The sequence below is a fragment of the Apodemus sylvaticus genome, chromosome 5, assembly GCF_947179515.1.
Source record: "Apodemus sylvaticus chromosome 5, mApoSyl1.1, whole genome shotgun sequence".
Lineage (NCBI taxonomy): Eukaryota > Metazoa > Chordata > Mammalia > Rodentia > Muridae > Apodemus > Apodemus sylvaticus.
This window is the reverse complement of record NC_067476.1, coordinates 75,333,402-75,350,248: the sequence shown is the minus strand read 5'-3', so window position 1 is coordinate 75,350,248 and position 16,847 is coordinate 75,333,402. Positions and strand designations below refer to the sequence as shown.

Genomic DNA, 16,847 nt, shown 5'->3' with positions numbered 1-16,847 from the left:
GCTGTTTTTCCTTTCTTAGCCTGTTGACTTAAGAGCATCAGAGTGGCCATGGGGAAGCTTGAGCTTCCGGTTCAATGCGATGTTTATTGTGTCTCCAGGCAGCAGAGCTCCCCTATCTGAAACCAAAACTTCTAGGCCAGCAGAACTCAGGGTTTCAGAAACAGGAAACAACAACAGTTTTCCTAGTGGGTCACGAGGGAGTGACAGGGAGGCATGCTACCTTGTCAGCTTACAATCACTGGTGCTCAGGGTCTCCTGGGAGACAGAGCCATTGCTGAACAGCCTAGCTCACGTTCCTGATCTAACCCACAAGCTTATAGGTGACAGTATTATATTTGCATAGATCATTATCAGTCTAAGTCTCAAGGTTTGGTTGAACAGGAGGTTGTTTCCTTGCATAACTATAAGAGGTGGAGTTATTCGATTTGGTATTTGCACTCAGTTTAGCGTGACTCTGGAGGCACACAGTGAAAACTTTCAACTTCTTGTTGCCTCCTTGCTTTGGTTTTCTGGTACCCAGAACTGAACTTTTTCCTTTGTCTCCTCACATCTCTAGAAATCTATTTAGTATAGACTGGAATTCAAAGAAGTTCCTCCCCCCCCTTGACAGGTATTCACTCTTGTGTGTCCCCATATGAATATAATATGAATATAATATGAATTCATATATACCATATGAATATAATATACTTGTCGATACATTTCTATTTTTTTCTTTCGTAAATCTTTTTTCCCTCTAACTAAGAATTTCCGGGGCTTGAGAGAAGCCTTTACAAGTAGCTGGCGGGGAGATCTCACTCGCAGGCGATGCTCAGGAGGAATGGTGTTTCAGAGGGGAAGAAATTTACAACCTTCAAAAACCTCTGGACAAAGGTGTCCGAAATGCAAGAGGGATCTGAGCTCAGCCAATGAGAGAAGAGCTAGGGGTGGGCGTGGTCTTGTCTTGACCAAGATCCTCCACCCCTCTGTTCCTTTCCCATTTCTGAGTTCAGACTCCAGATTCTGGCAGACAGGGAAGTGCTGAAGACCCGAGCTTCCTCTTTGCGACCAGGAGGCAGGGCACGGACTCCTTCACTGTGTTCCCGCCAGATTGCTAGGGGGCAGGCTGCTCCCGTGTCACGGAAGTCCCGCCCCGAGAATACCGCGCGTGAAAACCAAAGGTCCAAAGTAGGTGCTGTGTCCCTCCGCCAGCGTGCACCGAAGGGGTTGGGTTCGCTTTCTGGTGCTGTTGATCACTCCCTGCCCTTAGGTCTGGAAGTCCTGAGTGCAGTGACAGTACAGTCTCTGTGGTCCCGGGAAAACCCTGGCGGGCCCTGCAGACCATTCTGTCTTGGTTGCCAGCATTGGGCTGGTGAGATCCCTAGGCCGGATTGACTCCTGCTCGGTTCTGTCTGCGCTTTAGTCTATGCCACGTTGTCCACAACCCAGCACTCGGTGGTGTTTTTCCTCAGATCTAGGCTATCGTCGGAGAAGAGCCTGTGCTCTGCTGAAGTCCCACTACCTTGGGGAGGACCCCAAGATTTGCAAAGCAAAAGTAAACTGCGGGGGCATTTTCTGTGTCCTCAACAGTCATCCTAAGACAGTAAAATTAGCCCTCAGATCCTCACTGTTACTTTCTGAGGTGGTTATTGGCCCCACCAGAGCACAGGTGTGGCATGGAAGAGGGACGATTAGGAAGCTCCTACATTTTGGTAGGCAGGAGACCCCCCCCCCCCCCCGGGGGCCCTTGTTTCCTTTGGGGTAGAGACAGGATCCAGGAGTGCCTGCACTTGTGACTGCTATTCCCCCTTCGTCCCCTAGTTCCCACCACCAACTGCTCCTGACCACCCATCACCCAAGAGGCCCAGAACCAGATCTGCTTGGGAATTAGCCTGGTGTTTTGAAATTGAGGTGAGCAAGCACGGGGAAAGATTGTTAGTGACCCCTGAGGCTGCAGAACCACAGACAAATGTAGAAATGGATGGAGGTAAAGCTACTGTAGATTAGCTTTGTTTATATGTAGCAAGCATGGTGTGGCGCTCATAGGCTCTGGAGAGATTGTTTATTGAAGTGTCCAACCGGATAAGGACACAAGGGAGGATATGCAAGAAGAGGGAGATATCTTAATTCCAGCTACTGGGAAGGCTGAGAAAGGAGGATCACTTGAGGCTAAGAGTTCAAGGCCAGCACTGGGCAACCTCGGAGGGAGTGGGGGGAAGAAAGAAGAGAGGGGACGGGGAGGGCAACCAGCCTAGGCAGTGAAGTGTTCGGTCAATTAAATGCTTTTCTTGCCTTGCAGTCATGAGGACCTGAGTTTTATCCTCAGAACCCAAATAAAAATAGCCAGATGTTCACTCCTTATAATTCCAGAACCAGGGAGATGGAGACAGGCAGGCCTCTGGGCCTTACTGGCTAGCAAGTCTAACCTAATCTGCAAACTTTAGGGCCTAGTGAGAAACCCTGTCTCAAAAAACAAAGTGGACAGCTCCCAGAACACTGCCAGAGGATGTTCTTGGGCCTTATACACAGACAGATAGACAGACAGACAGACAGACAGATACACAGACACACACACACACACACACACACAGTGCATTTGTGTTTTGGCAGATGTTTTGTCTTCCTCAGATGGAATCCACAGCACCTGCTACCCGCGCAGGCTCAGCCTCCACTCAGGACATGGAAAGTGCCTATGGTGATGGCCTGCAAGGAGAATGCCTCAGAAAACCAGACCGGAAGCAGCCCAAACTCTATGGAGTGGGTAACCCCACAGCCATGTTCTCCTCTGACAGCTCCTGCCTATCCTTTCGAGGAAGAGTCATCAAATGGTTCTGGGACTCGGCAGAGGAGGGCTACAGGACCTACCACATGGATGAGTATGATGAGGACAAGAACCCCAGTGTGAGTCAAGACCCCACCTCCTCCCCCCAGGACCCAAGAGCAAACTAACTGCAGGGCAGTCAGCACCCAGCTTGCTCTTGCTGGGTTGGAGTTAGGAGCCTCAGGCTCCAAAAGGGCTTTTAACGTCTGCTCTATACACAGCTCATCTCTGAGATGGGCTGCCCTGTGTATTTCTATTTTAGTTGAGATAGGCAGGACAAACAATACATATAACATCTACCAATAGATACTGCAGAGAAAGTGAAGACAAGGTGAGGGGAACAGCAGATGAGGGCTGGAAAATGCTGCTATTTGACATAAAATCTCAGAAGGCAACTTTACTTAGGTGACATTAGAACAAATGATTGGGGGAGGGGAGAGAGAGAGATTGATTGATTGATTGTGTTAGTTATCCATTGCTGTAATAAACCACCCTAAATCTCAGCAGCTTAACTAGCAAGCATTTCCCAGTTGCTAGGTTTCAGGTCTCCTGGTGGGTGTTTTAGGGCTAGGGGTTTCTGTCACAGTACCCTGAAGTTGATGTTGTGATCGAATCTGAAGGCTCACCTGGGTGGTAGGCCATGATCAGGTGAGAGGCTCCACCTCTACGTTCACTTATGTGGCTCTGTTTCTGTGTGCGTGGCCCTTTCCCCAGCACTACCTCGGATATGACAGCTAGCTCCCTCCAGAGCAGATGAGCTAAGACAGAAAAGGAGACTCTGCGTACCCAAGATGGAAGCCACGTGCTTTTATGACCCAACCTTAGAAGTGACATCCCATCAGTTCTGCATGTTCTTTCCATCAGATGCAGTTGGCAGATTCAGTCCCTGTGCTGGGTGCCATTGGTAGTGGCTGCCCGCCACCAGGAACCATGCAGCTGCGAGAACAGCTAGGACAAAGGCCCTAGGCTGGATCAGAGCAGCAGACAGCAAAGGGACCAAGTGGGCTGCAGTAAAGCCAGCGTGGCGGGTGATGAGTCCAGAAAGGCTTTGGATTTTGTAGGGAGTCATGGGACATGGTGAACGGGGAAGGGTATGAAGTGGTCAGGAGAGGTGCAGGATAGAGGATGCAGCTTCAGTAAGACATTACAGGGTCTTCAGATGGAGTCCATATGAAAACCTGATGACAGGTGGGGGAGTGGACAGGAAAGGAGGTAGGGAGCTATGGTAGTGATCTGGACAGGAATCTGGTGGCTTACACAGGAGGTGGGGTGTCAGCCCATGGAGGAAACAGTTTCCTTCCCAGAGGTGGCAAGCACAGCCTCCTATGTGTCTAGCTCCTAACTCATTTATGTTTAATGGTTTGTCTTTCCCGCTTCCTTCACTGCTCGCAGAAGGGCAGGGGTCAGGAGTCGGTGCCCTCCATTAGGATTAGCTCTGATGGAGAGGCAGCCAGATCTTGTGTCCTGTTAGCTGAGTCCCCTAGGGAACCATTTATACTGGCATGGGGGCTGTCCACTGAACGCCCCCCTCTTGTTCCCAGCAGAGTGTGACTTACAATGTTTTTGGAGAGACACTGTGTAATCTTGGGCATAAATCTGTCCTTAGCTATCAGCAGGGAGCTGTACCCTGGCCCTTGGGATGTGGGGCAAGAACTAAGTGGTTTTCTAAGAGCAGGGGAGTGCTGGAAAGAAACATGGGACTCCAAGAAGCAAAGGGTCCTTCCAAGCAGAGTGGTGGGAAGGCTCTTGCCAGAGATGATATTTGGACGGCATTGGAAATGGGCATGGGAGTTTGAAACCTAGTGAGTGCCCAACTTGAACAAAGACAAGGGGGTGGGAGGTTGCTTTGGTGCCCACTCTGCTGTCTGTGGGTTCCTCAGGCTCCTTGCTTGAAGTGCTCACCCTGTCTCTACCCTTCGTCTGCAGGGCATCATTAACTTAGGCACCAGTGAAAACAAACTCTGCTTTGACCTTCTGTCCTGGCGGGTGAGTATGGGGGCTGGTGTCCCAGCTCCAGGAGAGTGAGCTCAGGGGCTGGCGTCCCTAGCTCCAGGAGTCTCTTGAATCCTTTGCCGCAGTAGTTTGCTGCATGCTTCAGTGGCCTTGACTTAAGAACTGGGGGACATGGGTTCCAGATCTGCTTTGGGAACAACTTTATTCTCCCCTCCCTCCCCTTTCCCTCTCTCACCTTCCCTACCCAATCTAACAACAGAATTATATGCATCCCTGGTTCTTAATTTTATTTTTCTTCACTGGAGATTGAACCTAGCATTTACATAGTCTAGGCAAGCCAAACGTCACTCTCTGCCTTCTTAACTTTTTATTTTGAGACAAGGTCTAAGTTGCCCAGGATGATCTTGAACTTATGCTACAGTCTGGGCAGGTCTTGAATTTTCAAGGCCTCCTACTTTAGCCTCCGATGTAGCTGGGTGCACTACCAGGCTTGGCTTCTATGGCTCTTGCAAAATTCCTTAACATTTCATCAGATTTCTTAAAAGTTCATCAGATGTCCCAACTCTCCAAAAAATAAAAAATAAAAAAATAACTAAAATTAGTTTCAGTAATATTTCATTTACCTAATATATCTAAAGCATGACCATTTTAGCTGGTAATAAAAGTACAATTATTGTTTTTAAGAAGACTTTCCAGTTCAGATTAGCCACCTAGTAAGTGCTCAGTAGCCATAGAACACCAGTAGCTTCCATGTTGGACCATGGGTGACAGAAGGGAGGGGAATGGCTGGGCCCAGGCATGGAGTACATGATTCCAATTCTTCTGGGCCCCATGTCCAAGGACACTACGTCATTGCCTCTCTTTGACCTTGTAGCCACGATGCTCTAGCACCACTAATTCAGTACCTGGTTATACAAGGAATGGCCTACAAGGGATGGTCTAAAATTTGCCACCATATACCAAGGGTGGGATTGAGCTGAGCCTGCAGGAGACAGTGCCTTGAGTCCAAGTTGGATCCAAGGTCAAGTTGATGTCACCCAACTCTGGAACCTCCTCTGACCTCTGGGAAGGCTGAGCATCTCGACTTCCCGCCTCTAATCCTGTACCCACCCCTCTGATTTTTGGCTAGAGCCACAAGTTCTGGATGTTGTTTCAGTTCTGCCACTTGCTAGCTCGGTGGTCCTGCCTTCAATTTGTGATCCTTGGTTTGTTTATCGGTTAAATGGGCCTGGGGATGCTGTCCTGTACTCTTTTCACAGTTTCTCTGAGAAGCAGGAGAAACCCTAGCTGATGAAAGCCACAGTGCTGTGTATATGCAGGTGACAGTGCTGGCCATCAACCTTGCTTTTTCCTGTGTGTCCCCAGCTGACACAGGGTGACATGCTCCGTGTGGAGCCATCTCTGCTGCAGTACCCTGACTGGAGAGGACATCTGTTGTAAGTAGTTGCCCCAGGCCAGTGGGTCCTGACATGGGACATGTAGGTCCCCATGGAGGTAGAGTAGAGGTGGGACATACTTCTGGTTGATGTGACAGGAAGAAGGGTCTACTGGCCAGTAGTGTACTCTTAATCCCATAACACACAGGGAAGCACCTCAACAAAGCATTGTTCTGTCCATGACATCACTCAGTAGAGACTGAGTGAAGAAGCTGGCTGTAGGCTGAGAACATGGTTGTGGAGACCTGGTGACTATGGGCTGGCCTGTCAGCCTTGGCTCCATCCCTGGAGCTTCCAGCTTGGTTCCCATGACCCTAAGTCTGTGACAAGTGAGGGGACTGTCCTTGCTTTCCCAGAAGCTTTAGAGATGACAAAGGAACTGACTCAAGTGGTTTTATGGGTCAGGAAATGGTGTGCTGTGTGGTGTACTGATTATTTACTGAGAGTCAGGCACTGTTTTAAGGGATTCGTGGCCCAGCAGGACCTGACCCAAGATGTGTTTCAAAGCTTACATTCTTAGAATAAGGTCATCAAGATGGTGAGCTTTGGGGCAGGCCACTGGGCTTGAGTAAGGACTCTGCCACTTACTAGCAAGGGAGTCAATTCCTTCAAATTCCCTCAGTTTCTTGTAAAATGGGAATGATAGTAATCACAGCCACCATGAAACAATCTCTGAATAACATTTGTGTGATGTTGAAACTCTGTAAGAGCCATGGTAACAGTTTCTATTATAATAATGTTGATTATTATCATTATCAGCTAGATGGATGTAATGTTAGTTTCATCTCCTGTAGTCTCCTGATTAGATGGGGCTGGGTGACCTAGATAGACCCAGAATGCTTTGTGGCTGGATGGGGGAGGGTAGCTGGAATGGAGATAAATGTTTGTCACCTTGGGAATGTAGGGAGGGGCACTGGCAGCAGTCACCTGCAGGTTCCCAGAGGGCCTCTGGAGTAGCCTGGGCTGAGGGTGCTCTGACAAGTGTCGCATTTTGTTGGTCTGTTCTTCTAGCCTCCGGGAAGAAGTGGCAAGGTTCCTGTCTTTCTATTGTAAGAGCCCAGCACCCCTCAAACCAGAGAATGTGAGTCACGCCTTCCCTAGGGGTGTGGGGTGTCAGGAAGGGAGCTTGGGGTCTGCTTCTCAGTCAGTTTTGCCTCCAACCCCATTGTGCTGTGGTCCTCGTCACTTCCCCACCTTTGAGAGAGATCCTCAGAGTGACCAGTCCCATCTCTCATTCACTCAATCAAGAGTAAGGTACCCAGATGTCAGCTTGGCTGGGAACCAATGGAGACCGTTGTCAGGATGGACCCCCGCCTCCAGGGCACTTCCTTGTTCTTCTCTGCCCCCTGATGTAGCCCTTGTTCTTCTCTGCCCCCTGACGGGCATTCTTGTCTCCGTCATTCCCAGGTGGTTGTTCTGAATGGCTGTGCCTCTCTCTTTTCCGCTCTGGCCACAGTGCTGTGCGAGGCAGGTGGTGAGTGGATGCCATGACCTACTCCCTCAGCTTTGGACCAGGGCTGTGCTGGGCTGTGACCACAGTTGTCTGGCTGAGGTGCTGAGGGTGGAGCCCAGGGCTTTGTGTAGGCAGGGCAAGCTCTCTACCTACTGAGCTACACCCTGGTCTTAGGAATTGTGAACTATGACAGATTCTCTGGCTATGCTGTGTGATGGGGTATTGCTGGGCAGTGGCAGGGAGCTTCCCTACTCTACCTGCAGGCAGCCATGAGACTTTGAGTCAACCCCAATACTCTGCCCTGTTACAAGCTGCTAGGATATTCAGGAGATTCGGTGGGTCAAGTACAGTTTTGTAAATTTTTACCATATAGTGTTTTGGTCTGGATGTGACCCCATTATAAGTGAAGGAGTATCTATATTAGAAAAAGCCTGATCTTGGGGGGGTCCAAGCTTTAAGGTTTTGGGAGTTGAGAATATGCCCCGAATGTTTCTAGGAGATGGTGGAGGCTAGGAAGGGCGGTGGGGCACACAACAGGGTCTGTTGTATCCAAGCCAGAGGCCAATAGGCTGTCTCCCTGCTTCTAGAGGCTCTCTTGATCCCCACGCCTTACTACGGAGCCATCACCCAGCACGTCTATCTCTATGGCAACATCCGACTGGCTTATGTCTACCTGGATAGCAAGGTAAGAGTGTCTGCATCCCAGTTCTTGCATTTGAGTTTTCCTGTAGGCAAGGGTTTCCTGGATCTGAGTCTGTGGGTGGGTGTGAAGGGAGCCTGTGTTAGGGGCTTTGGGGCAGCTGTGAAATGGTCGTGGAGTCTTCTGTTGTTGCATGGACACCTCTACAATCTTTAAGTCTCAGGTTCTAAGATCCTGGATCCATGGAGAAGCCAAGCACCAGCCCCATAAATGAGAGAGTGGAAAGGGGAAGCTTAGACCTTGGAAGCCCTGAGAGCCAATCAGAGAAACCTGGCTGCCTCTGCCAGAAACCTAAGAGATAAGAGTGGAGTGGAAGTCAGGAAGGGGAAGCCAGAGACTGTACCCAGGAGGCTGGAGATGGCAGGGAAAGAGAGTCCTAAGAGTTTAAGTTTGGGGTTGGGGCCATGCCACTGATTTTGGCTCCTGACTTGGTGGGTCTTTCCCCAGGTAACTGGACTGAATACACGTCCTTTCCAGCTCACCGTAGAGAAGCTGGAGATGGCCCTGCAAGGAGTTAATTCTGAGGTTAGAGATTCAGTCAAATCCAGGACTGGGAGTGGGTGGGTTTCAGCAGGGTCTAGACCCTTCATCTCCTGGGAACTGGGCTTGTAACATTGATAGGGACATGTGGGGGGATTATGGAAGTATCCTGGGAGTGTGGGTCAGGCAGAATCCTGTGTCTATGGAGGGCCTTCCCCATCAGAAAAAGACCTTGAAACCACTGTGTACAGAGAACCAGGAAACTTCATTAGAAACTTCCCTCTCACAATAAAGGGTAGCAGGAGGTGGCGGGATAGGATCATAATTCAACTTATATATACATGAAAATGTCAAGAATGAAGCCCATTATTGTTTTTAGCAAATATATGTGCCTTAGTTACTGTTCTATTGCTGTGAAGAGATACCATGACCAGCATAACTCATAAAAGAAAGCATTTAATTAGGGTTTGCTTACAGTTTTATAGGGTTAGTCAATTGCATCATAGCAGGAAGCAGACAGGCATGGTACTAGAGAAGTAGCTGAGAGCTTTTCATTCTGGTCTGCAGAGAGACACTGGGGCTTTTGAAGCTTCAAATTCCACCCTAGAGTAACACACCTCCTCCGACAAGGCCACACCTCCCCCATCCTTCCCAAACAGTTCCACTAAAGACCAAGCATTTGAACACATGAGCCTATGGTGGTGGTGGTGGTGGCAGTGGAGAGATTCTAATTCAAACTGCCACAGTATGCTAATTAAAAAGAACACTCTGCCTACTCCTAGTCCTTTGTTTCTGCTTCAGGGTCAAATGTGGGTCACAGGAGTCTATAGCTTTGTGAGTCTCTCTGGCAAATTGAGGGGTGATCCTGCTCCTTTTGAAGGGCTCCTTAAGAAAGGCAGAGACCTAACTCCTGCGCTTGCTTTCCGCCCATGTTCAGCATCTGTGCTCGTCACTGCTCTTACCTTTGTCATTCGAGCAGTCATGTGCTCCATGCAGGAGCTGTGAAAGTTCTCAACTCCCACTTACAATTCCTCCGACACAAGCAGCGTCTCCATGGGCAGCTGGCACGCATCTCTGCTCCCTGCCAGCTTTCTTTCCACAGCTGGAATAGCACAGCAGATGCCATTCTGAGTCCTACTCATTTGCTTCTTGTTGGGTCAGAGGCGGGTCCCTGCCATGCTTCCCTGGGCAGCTACCAGCCTCACCCAGTGAGACTGTAAGGCTCTGGAGTGGGGGAGAGCGGGCCCTGAAACACCCCCTGGATGGTTTCAGGGTGTCAAGGTCAAAGGCCTCATTCTCATCAACCCCCAAAACCCTCTGGGTGATGTCTACTCCCCTGAAGAGCTGCAGGACTTTCTGGGATTCGCCCTGCGGTGAGTTCCGCCTACCCAACAAAGCAGGCAGACTTCTGATGTGGCCTGGGGCAAGTCCTTAGACCCCTGTGGCATCTCCCTGTCATCTTTTTTTCTGTTTTCTTTCTTTTGTTTGATTTTTCACTCCATTCCTTTTTTATTAATAATTTTTGTTTGAGAATTTCATGTACATGTATAAAGTATTCTTCCTCTCATCCTCTTCCTTACAAATGTCCTCTTATTCATGACTTTTAATTTTATCTTACGTCCCACTGTATTTAAACAAGGCAATCTGAGTGTCCATGGGTTTAGAACTATCCATGGCAGCCTGGTGGATTCAACTAACTGGAGTACGCCTAACCTTTTCCTAGAATCTATTAATTGGCCTGTAGTTCAGCAGGAAGTGATGAGGCTTTTCCAACCACAGGTGACTGCTGTGTGTGAGGTGTTTAGGCCCAGTGCCAGTAGGCATAACTGCTGTGATTTCAAGATGGCATTTCCAATTCTTTTTACTTATCCTCCTATATATGTACACCATTCGTAATGCCCTAGGGCAAGGTACCATGCTGACACATTATTATTTATGCATTTATGCATTTATGCATTTATTTACTTATGTATGCTTATCTGTGTCCACATGTATATAAATGTGGAAGATAGCAGTCATTCCTCAGATGCTTTGTTTTTGAGAAAGGGTTTCACTGGTCTAGAACTTGTCAAGTATGAGGTTATCTGGTCAGTGAACTCCAGGGTCTGGGTATCAAACTTGGGCCTCACGTTTGCAAGGCAGCACTTTACTGACCGGGGCCATCTTCTTAGCTGAGCACTTTCTGTGTTGTATCTGTGGTTTTCTTCCTAGCAGCCCCAAGAAAAATGAACTCTTATCATCCCTGCTTGACAGAACCTCAGAGTGGTCCAATCAGGAGTGGGAACAGACATGAATCTCAGTTTATTTGTCTCCAGCCCACCACGGAGGAGCCCAAGGGCGCCTCCTTTCCCCTACAGTGATTGGAAAGCTCTAGGGTCCTCTGCTGTATATGTGCAGCCTCCCATTTGTGACAATATAGAACAAAGTAGGGTATTCCTGGGCAAGCAGCTTGGTAGCCCTGGGCTACACTATGGCCCCCTGGGTTTCTGGCATACTGCTACGCAACCCTGAGTGACATATTTGGCTCTCTCTCCTTTCCACTACCCACCCACTCCAGGCACAAGCTGCATGTGATCATGGATGAGGTTTACATGCTGTCTGTGTTTGAAAAGTCTCTTGGGTACCGCAGTGTCCTCAGCCTGGAAAGGTGAGACTCCCACTGTAGCCGATTCTACCAGTCCCTGGACTGCCTCACAGTTTCCCAGCCTCTATCTGGGTTAGCCTGCAGGGCATGGCCTGCTTCAAGGTAGTTCTATTAATATCTGTTTGATATCCGTGGTCCTCAGGCTAGGGTCAATTAGGTAGACCAGGTCTTCAGCTTATTCTATGGCGTTCCCAAGAGCTCCAAGGGGAGGAAGGGGGCTTGGCATTCTTTGGAGGGATATTTGGTATGTGGGAAAGTGGACGCTTGTTTCCTTCGTATTTAGAGTAGTTCCATCTTCATCCACCCATCAGTCCATTTGTCCATCCATCTACTCATCTATTCATCTGTTCCCTCACTCCCTTTGGCCATCCATCCCTCCCTCCCTCCCTCCATCCATCCATCCCTCCATCCATCCATCCATCCATCCATCCATCCATCCCTCCCTCCCTCCATCCATCCATCCATCCATCCATCCATCCATCCATCCATCCATCCATCCATTCTTTTATCTATATTCCTAGATAGATGAAGGTCCCGGCAGCTAAGGACATAGGTAGCAATTTCAATGATAGTGGAAAGAATGTTGGAAGGGATGAGACAAGGAACTGTGGGAAGGTCTGTTTGAGGGACCTGCTTGGCCTGGATTCCTGGGATTGGCTGGGAAACTTTTCAAGGAAATGTTGCTTGAGCTAAATTCCAGCTCAGACGTCAGGTCTGATGGGTTCTTGCACAGTTCTACCATAGACATAGAACCATTGAGCTTGGCTGTGTTCTCATAGAATGCTATTTATAGGAACAGGCAACAGCCTGTCTGCTGACCCGTTCTGAGAGAAGCATGAGAATTGGTGGACCAAAGGCATGGGACCTAGTTTCATCCATCCATCTATTCATCCATCCACATATCTGCCATCTGCTGCCTCTGGGTTACTTATATCTCCATGTTCTCTGCAGGCTGCCTGACCCCCAGAGGACCCACGTGATGTGGGCCACCAGCAAGGTGAGTTCCTGCCCAGCCTGGGTGGGAGGGAGTGGAATTGGTTTCTTCTGTGAGGGCCAGCCACGGTCTAGCATGCTTCTTCTTGTAGGACTTCGGGATGTCTGGGCTTCGCTTTGGTGTACTGTACACAGAAAACCAGCACGTGGCTACTGCCGTGGCCTCCCTCTGCCGCTATCATGGTCTCAGTGGCCTGGTCCAGCACCAGATGGCACAGCTGCTCCGGGACCATGGTGACTGTCTGGGTCTAGGGGCTTGAAAGAGGAGTGGGGTTGACGTGCACATGGGACTCCTTGGGGCTCATGGGTGCTTCCCCTGTGGAGGAACTTGGGTGATGTCTCTGAGTCCTGTCCTGTGCTCTGTCCCCGCCTCCAGCCGTGGGTTAGATGGTGAAGTTCTCCTGTAATTGTTGTTTACACAGCCTTTCAGATGTTCTTTTTGTCTATCTCCCTTCACCCCTAGGACCCCGAGAAGAATTTCTATACAGTTCCCCATCGTTTTACAGATGAGGAAAAGGAGGACCAGTTGCTAAATATCCAATCTAATAGCCTAAAGTTTTGTAGAAACAGTGACAAGACCTTGTTGGTAAGGGAGGTGAGCTAGGACTTTGCTGATGTGACCAGAAGGTGTTTCAGCCACAGTGCAGAATAATCCTGTAATTTCCTATAAACACACTTATCAAAGGACCCAGCAGCCAGAGCGTTAAATGTAGAAGCTCTGCACGAATAAGCTACCTCTTTCATAATCGCCCACGCCTGTAAATGGCACCCCTCCCCCCACACAGACGAGTTGATACACAGTGTCCCATCCACACTTATGCAATAAAATCCATGGCCACGTGGATTTCTCCCCAAGACGCTGTACTGATAAGGGAAGCTAGGAGCTAGACATTACATGTCACACAAGGCTAGTTTTGGTGACATTTGGAAATGAACAAAACTGTCATGATAGATAACCTAGATAAGTCTAAATAGCATGAGGATAATCTTGGGGTCACCCAGAATCCTAATTGTGGTGTGGCATGGTGTGCTTTCATAAGTGTTTGAATGTATCATAATTCATTCAGCTGTCCACCCCACCCCACCCCCTCCCACCCCTACTCCTATCCCCACCCCCACCTCCCCTCCCACCAAATTGGCCAGTAAGTGGATGAAGATCAGGGAAGGAGCTAACCTTCCCCTTGCCTGGCAGGAGGCCCTCCTGGGAGCAGGGCCTTGGTCTGTGTGGTTCTGAGGATCACTTTATAACTGCAGGCACCTTAGGCTTGGTTTCAGTCCTGAGGGACTTCATCCTCTGGGCTTCTGATTGTGAGCTCTCAGTTGCGTACCTGGATCAAAGGCACTTTATACTGAACACTGAACTCCCAGCCCTTCTGAGCCCATGACTCAGTAAGTCGTGGGAGAAAAAAAAAAGCACTCTCGTGGTGCTGGCTGCCACACCCTTTCATTGCTAGCATTTAGATGGATGCAATGGTGTGAAGATGCACACAGGGGCTTTGTATTCTCACTTCCCTTCCATTTATTTAGATTGGATCAGCCAGGTGTACCTGCCAGAAAACCATGCCCGGCTCAAGGCTGCCCACGCCTATGTTTCAGAGGAGCTCAGAGCCCTGGGGATCCCCTTTGTGAGTCGTGGGGCAGGCTTCTTCATCTGGGTTGACTTGAGAAAGGTAAATCGGGTTGAGGTGTGGGTACTGAAAATGCCAAGCCTCCGCCTGGCGGGTGAAGGCATTAGAGGGTCTCTTGCATTCTGAACTTCCTCTTCCATCCTCCCAGTACCTGCGCGAAGGCACCTTTGAGGAGGAGGCCTTACTCTGGCGCCATTTTTTGGACAACAAGGTGCTACTGTCCTCTGGTAAGACCTTTGAGTGCAAAGAACCTGGCTGGTTCCGCGTGGTCTTCTCGGACAAGGAGAACCGGCTCCGCCTGGGTGAGCAGTCTCTACAGCAGCCTCTCTGGCCCCTGCTTCTGACCCCAGCAGCCCCCGTGCCGGTGCTGACAGCTCCTCCCTTCTTCTCAGGAATGCAAAGGATGCGGCAGGTGCTTGAAGGGAGGAAATCTCAAGTGGTAGAAGATGCCTTTCCCTGTCACACGCAGGAGCCACAGAGCCAGCCCAGATGAGCGGGCCATTGCTTCTCAAGCAGTCACTGTTCCAGTGACCAGGCCCTGCAGGGCCACGGGGGACTGACTGTGCATGCGCCATTTGTCAGTGGGATTCACGACTTTGGCCTCGAAGGACTGTTTCCTGCCCTCAGCTGGCAGTGGGAGCCCATTTAAACTGATATTCTTCGGGGGCTGCTGCTGTCCTGCTTTCAACAGGATTTGGATCAGCGGGATGACCGTTGTGAAGAGTGATGAGTATGGAGAGTCGTGACTGCTCCTAATTACAGCTCCTTTCTAGGACACGAGTAAAAAAGCAATTGCTCATTCTTTGTGATGGTGCCTTCCTGCCTCTTTCTTGTTGCCAGGGAGACAAGTCAGAGAATCAGTGTGTGCGCACAAACACACACACACACACACACACACACACACACACAGAGAGAGAGAGAGAGAGAGAGAGAGAGAACATTCCAAAGATGTTGTTCCAAAGCATCTTCCAATGATTGGAATGAACTCTGTTTATTCAGGTCTTTGGAGCCCAGGACAGGCCTCAGCTTGGGATGTAGAGAGAAATTCTCCATGGTGGGTGTTAGGAGGAACTCCTTGGTAGAGCTGAAATGCCCCTCTGGGGGCTCTGGGACTCACTTCTTACCTGGCAAGTAGGTGCCTTCATTGCTGTCTCCAAAGATATGGACTAGCTAGGGATGGGGGAGGGGTTGGAGACTGTATTTCTGGACCAAGGCTGTCTGAGGTCCAGGCAAAGATTGATCTTTCTGTGCAAAGAAAGCCTATGAAGGGGTTCCCTGTTCCATTTGAGGGGTGCTTTAGTGAAGATCCCAAATGAATGTCTAATTGGTAGTCTGCACTTACAGTACCTAGAGTCACAACTGCAAGAGCAGCTGAGGCAGGAGGATTACTTGGACCTTCGAGTTTGAGATCAACCTGGACAGGAGTTGCAGATGTATCATAAACGGTGGAAATCAGACAATAACTCCTGACCCCAGAATGAGCCCATTATGAGTGTGTCAGTGAAATCAGCATAGCCCAGGCTGGTCCAGTCAGTTGTGGCTTGTAGGCACCCATCATTGTGTTCAGGATATCCTCTCACAGATGTCTTAGATGGAATACTATTCTGAACCTCATAGCCACAAATGTTCAGGGTCAGGACCTAAGTAAGAGCGGTTTGCTTTGGTTCAGAATCTGCATGTGGTGGGTTGGAGAGATGGCTCAGTGCTCAAGAACATTTGGTTTTCTTCTGAGGACTCTAGTTCCCACAGCGGGCAGCTCATAACCACCTGTAACTAAGTTCCAGGGCTATAATTCCTCCTCTAGCTCTGTGGGCACCACACACACACACACACACACACACACATTCATAATGAGGAATCTCATGTGTACTGTTTATTTGTGAGTTGCTTTCTGCTGTTTTCTTGGCTGGCCTGTAGATTGCCTATTTTCCTGGTTTGTTGTTTTTCTCTGTCATTAGTTTACTTTTCTCCCTTTTCTTAGATTTTTCTGGATTTCCCCTCTCCACCTTCTACTCATTTGTACCATATGCTGTATCTTTCTGCTAGCTGTTATCCTAGACGATAACACCTACAAACAACTTGTTAGTAGGAAAGTGTGCCTTGGCTTTTCCTATGGCAATGGGAGACCTCAGATCTCTCGTGACCCTGCCTGGGGCCGTGGTCTATGTCCATCTGTGCCTTCCAGTTTTGACCCTGCATAGTCTTGTTTTACACAGGTGACGTTTGCTTCCGTTGGTCACAGAGTCCTCCTGAGCATCCTCTGGGAGTCACGTGTCTTCTGTCTGTTGTGCAGTTCCTGGGGTGGGCTGGGGGAGTCAGTGGTTATTTTCTGATTTCTTCTGTTCATGTTGCATCTGCAACTCCTTCCAAACAACGTGCCAACTCACTCCCATCCCAGTTTCTCCAGGCCTTTAAAAGGCAGCTTTGAGCTGGCAAGATGGCTCAGCAGTTAAGAGCCCCGGATACTCTAACAGACGTGCTGAATTCAGTTCAGTGGCTCACATCCATCTATAATGGTATCTGATGCCCTCTTTTGACATGCACCACATAAACGCACAAAACACTCATGCAAATAATAATAGTAATAATAAAGACATTAACATTGGTGACATATAGTGTCATTGCTCTATGTGAAGATAATGAATTATTTTATTACCTCATTTTATGTACACTGTGATTCTTGAATCTGTGGCTTCCTTCATCAACTCGAGAATGTTTTCAGCCTTTATTATCAAACATTGCCTTTCCCCCATTCTCCCG

The 16,847-nt window shown here is 49.1% G+C and overlaps 1 protein-coding gene across 2 annotated transcripts; it reads left to right on the top strand.

Moving 5' to 3' along the window:
- The first annotated feature begins 958 nt into the window (after window positions 1–958).
- Accs (1-aminocyclopropane-1-carboxylate synthase homolog (inactive)) lies at window positions 959–14,896 on the top strand. 2 transcript variants are annotated; one of them, XM_052183058.1, is made up of 16 exons: window positions 959–1,167; window positions 1,801–1,890; window positions 2,608–2,880; window positions 4,727–4,786; window positions 6,119–6,189; window positions 7,201–7,270; window positions 7,597–7,663; window positions 8,230–8,327; window positions 8,790–8,867; window positions 10,095–10,195; window positions 11,380–11,469; window positions 12,418–12,463; window positions 12,552–12,693; window positions 13,987–14,129; window positions 14,236–14,389; window positions 14,480–14,896. In XM_052183058.1, the coding sequence occupies exons 3-16, from the start codon at window positions 2,608–2,610 to the stop codon at window positions 14,578–14,580; spliced, it is 1,494 nt and encodes a 497-aa protein (XP_052039018.1). In that variant the 5' UTR covers window positions 959–1,167; window positions 1,801–1,890; the 3' UTR covers window positions 14,581–14,896. The 2 variants fall into 2 exon arrangements, with proteins under 2 accessions (XP_052039018.1, XP_052039017.1); XM_052183057.1 differs by having other exon boundaries at window positions 2,590–2,880.
- Window positions 14,897–16,847: the final 1,951 nt, after the last annotated feature.

Bases quoted from the DNA above. Each gene is read 5' to 3' on its own strand.
- Accs (XM_052183057.1), top strand. From the start codon at position 2,590: ATGTTTTGTCTTCCTCAGATGGAATCCACAGCACCTGCTACCCGCGCA. The intron at 2,881-4,726 runs GTGAGTCAAGAC...CTTCGTCTGCAG, and splicing joins ATGAGGACAAGAACCCCAGT to GGCATCATTAACTTAGGCAC. The intron at 8,868-10,094 runs GTTAGAGATTCA...GGATGGTTTCAG, and splicing joins TGCAAGGAGTTAATTCTGAG to GGTGTCAAGGTCAAAGGCCT.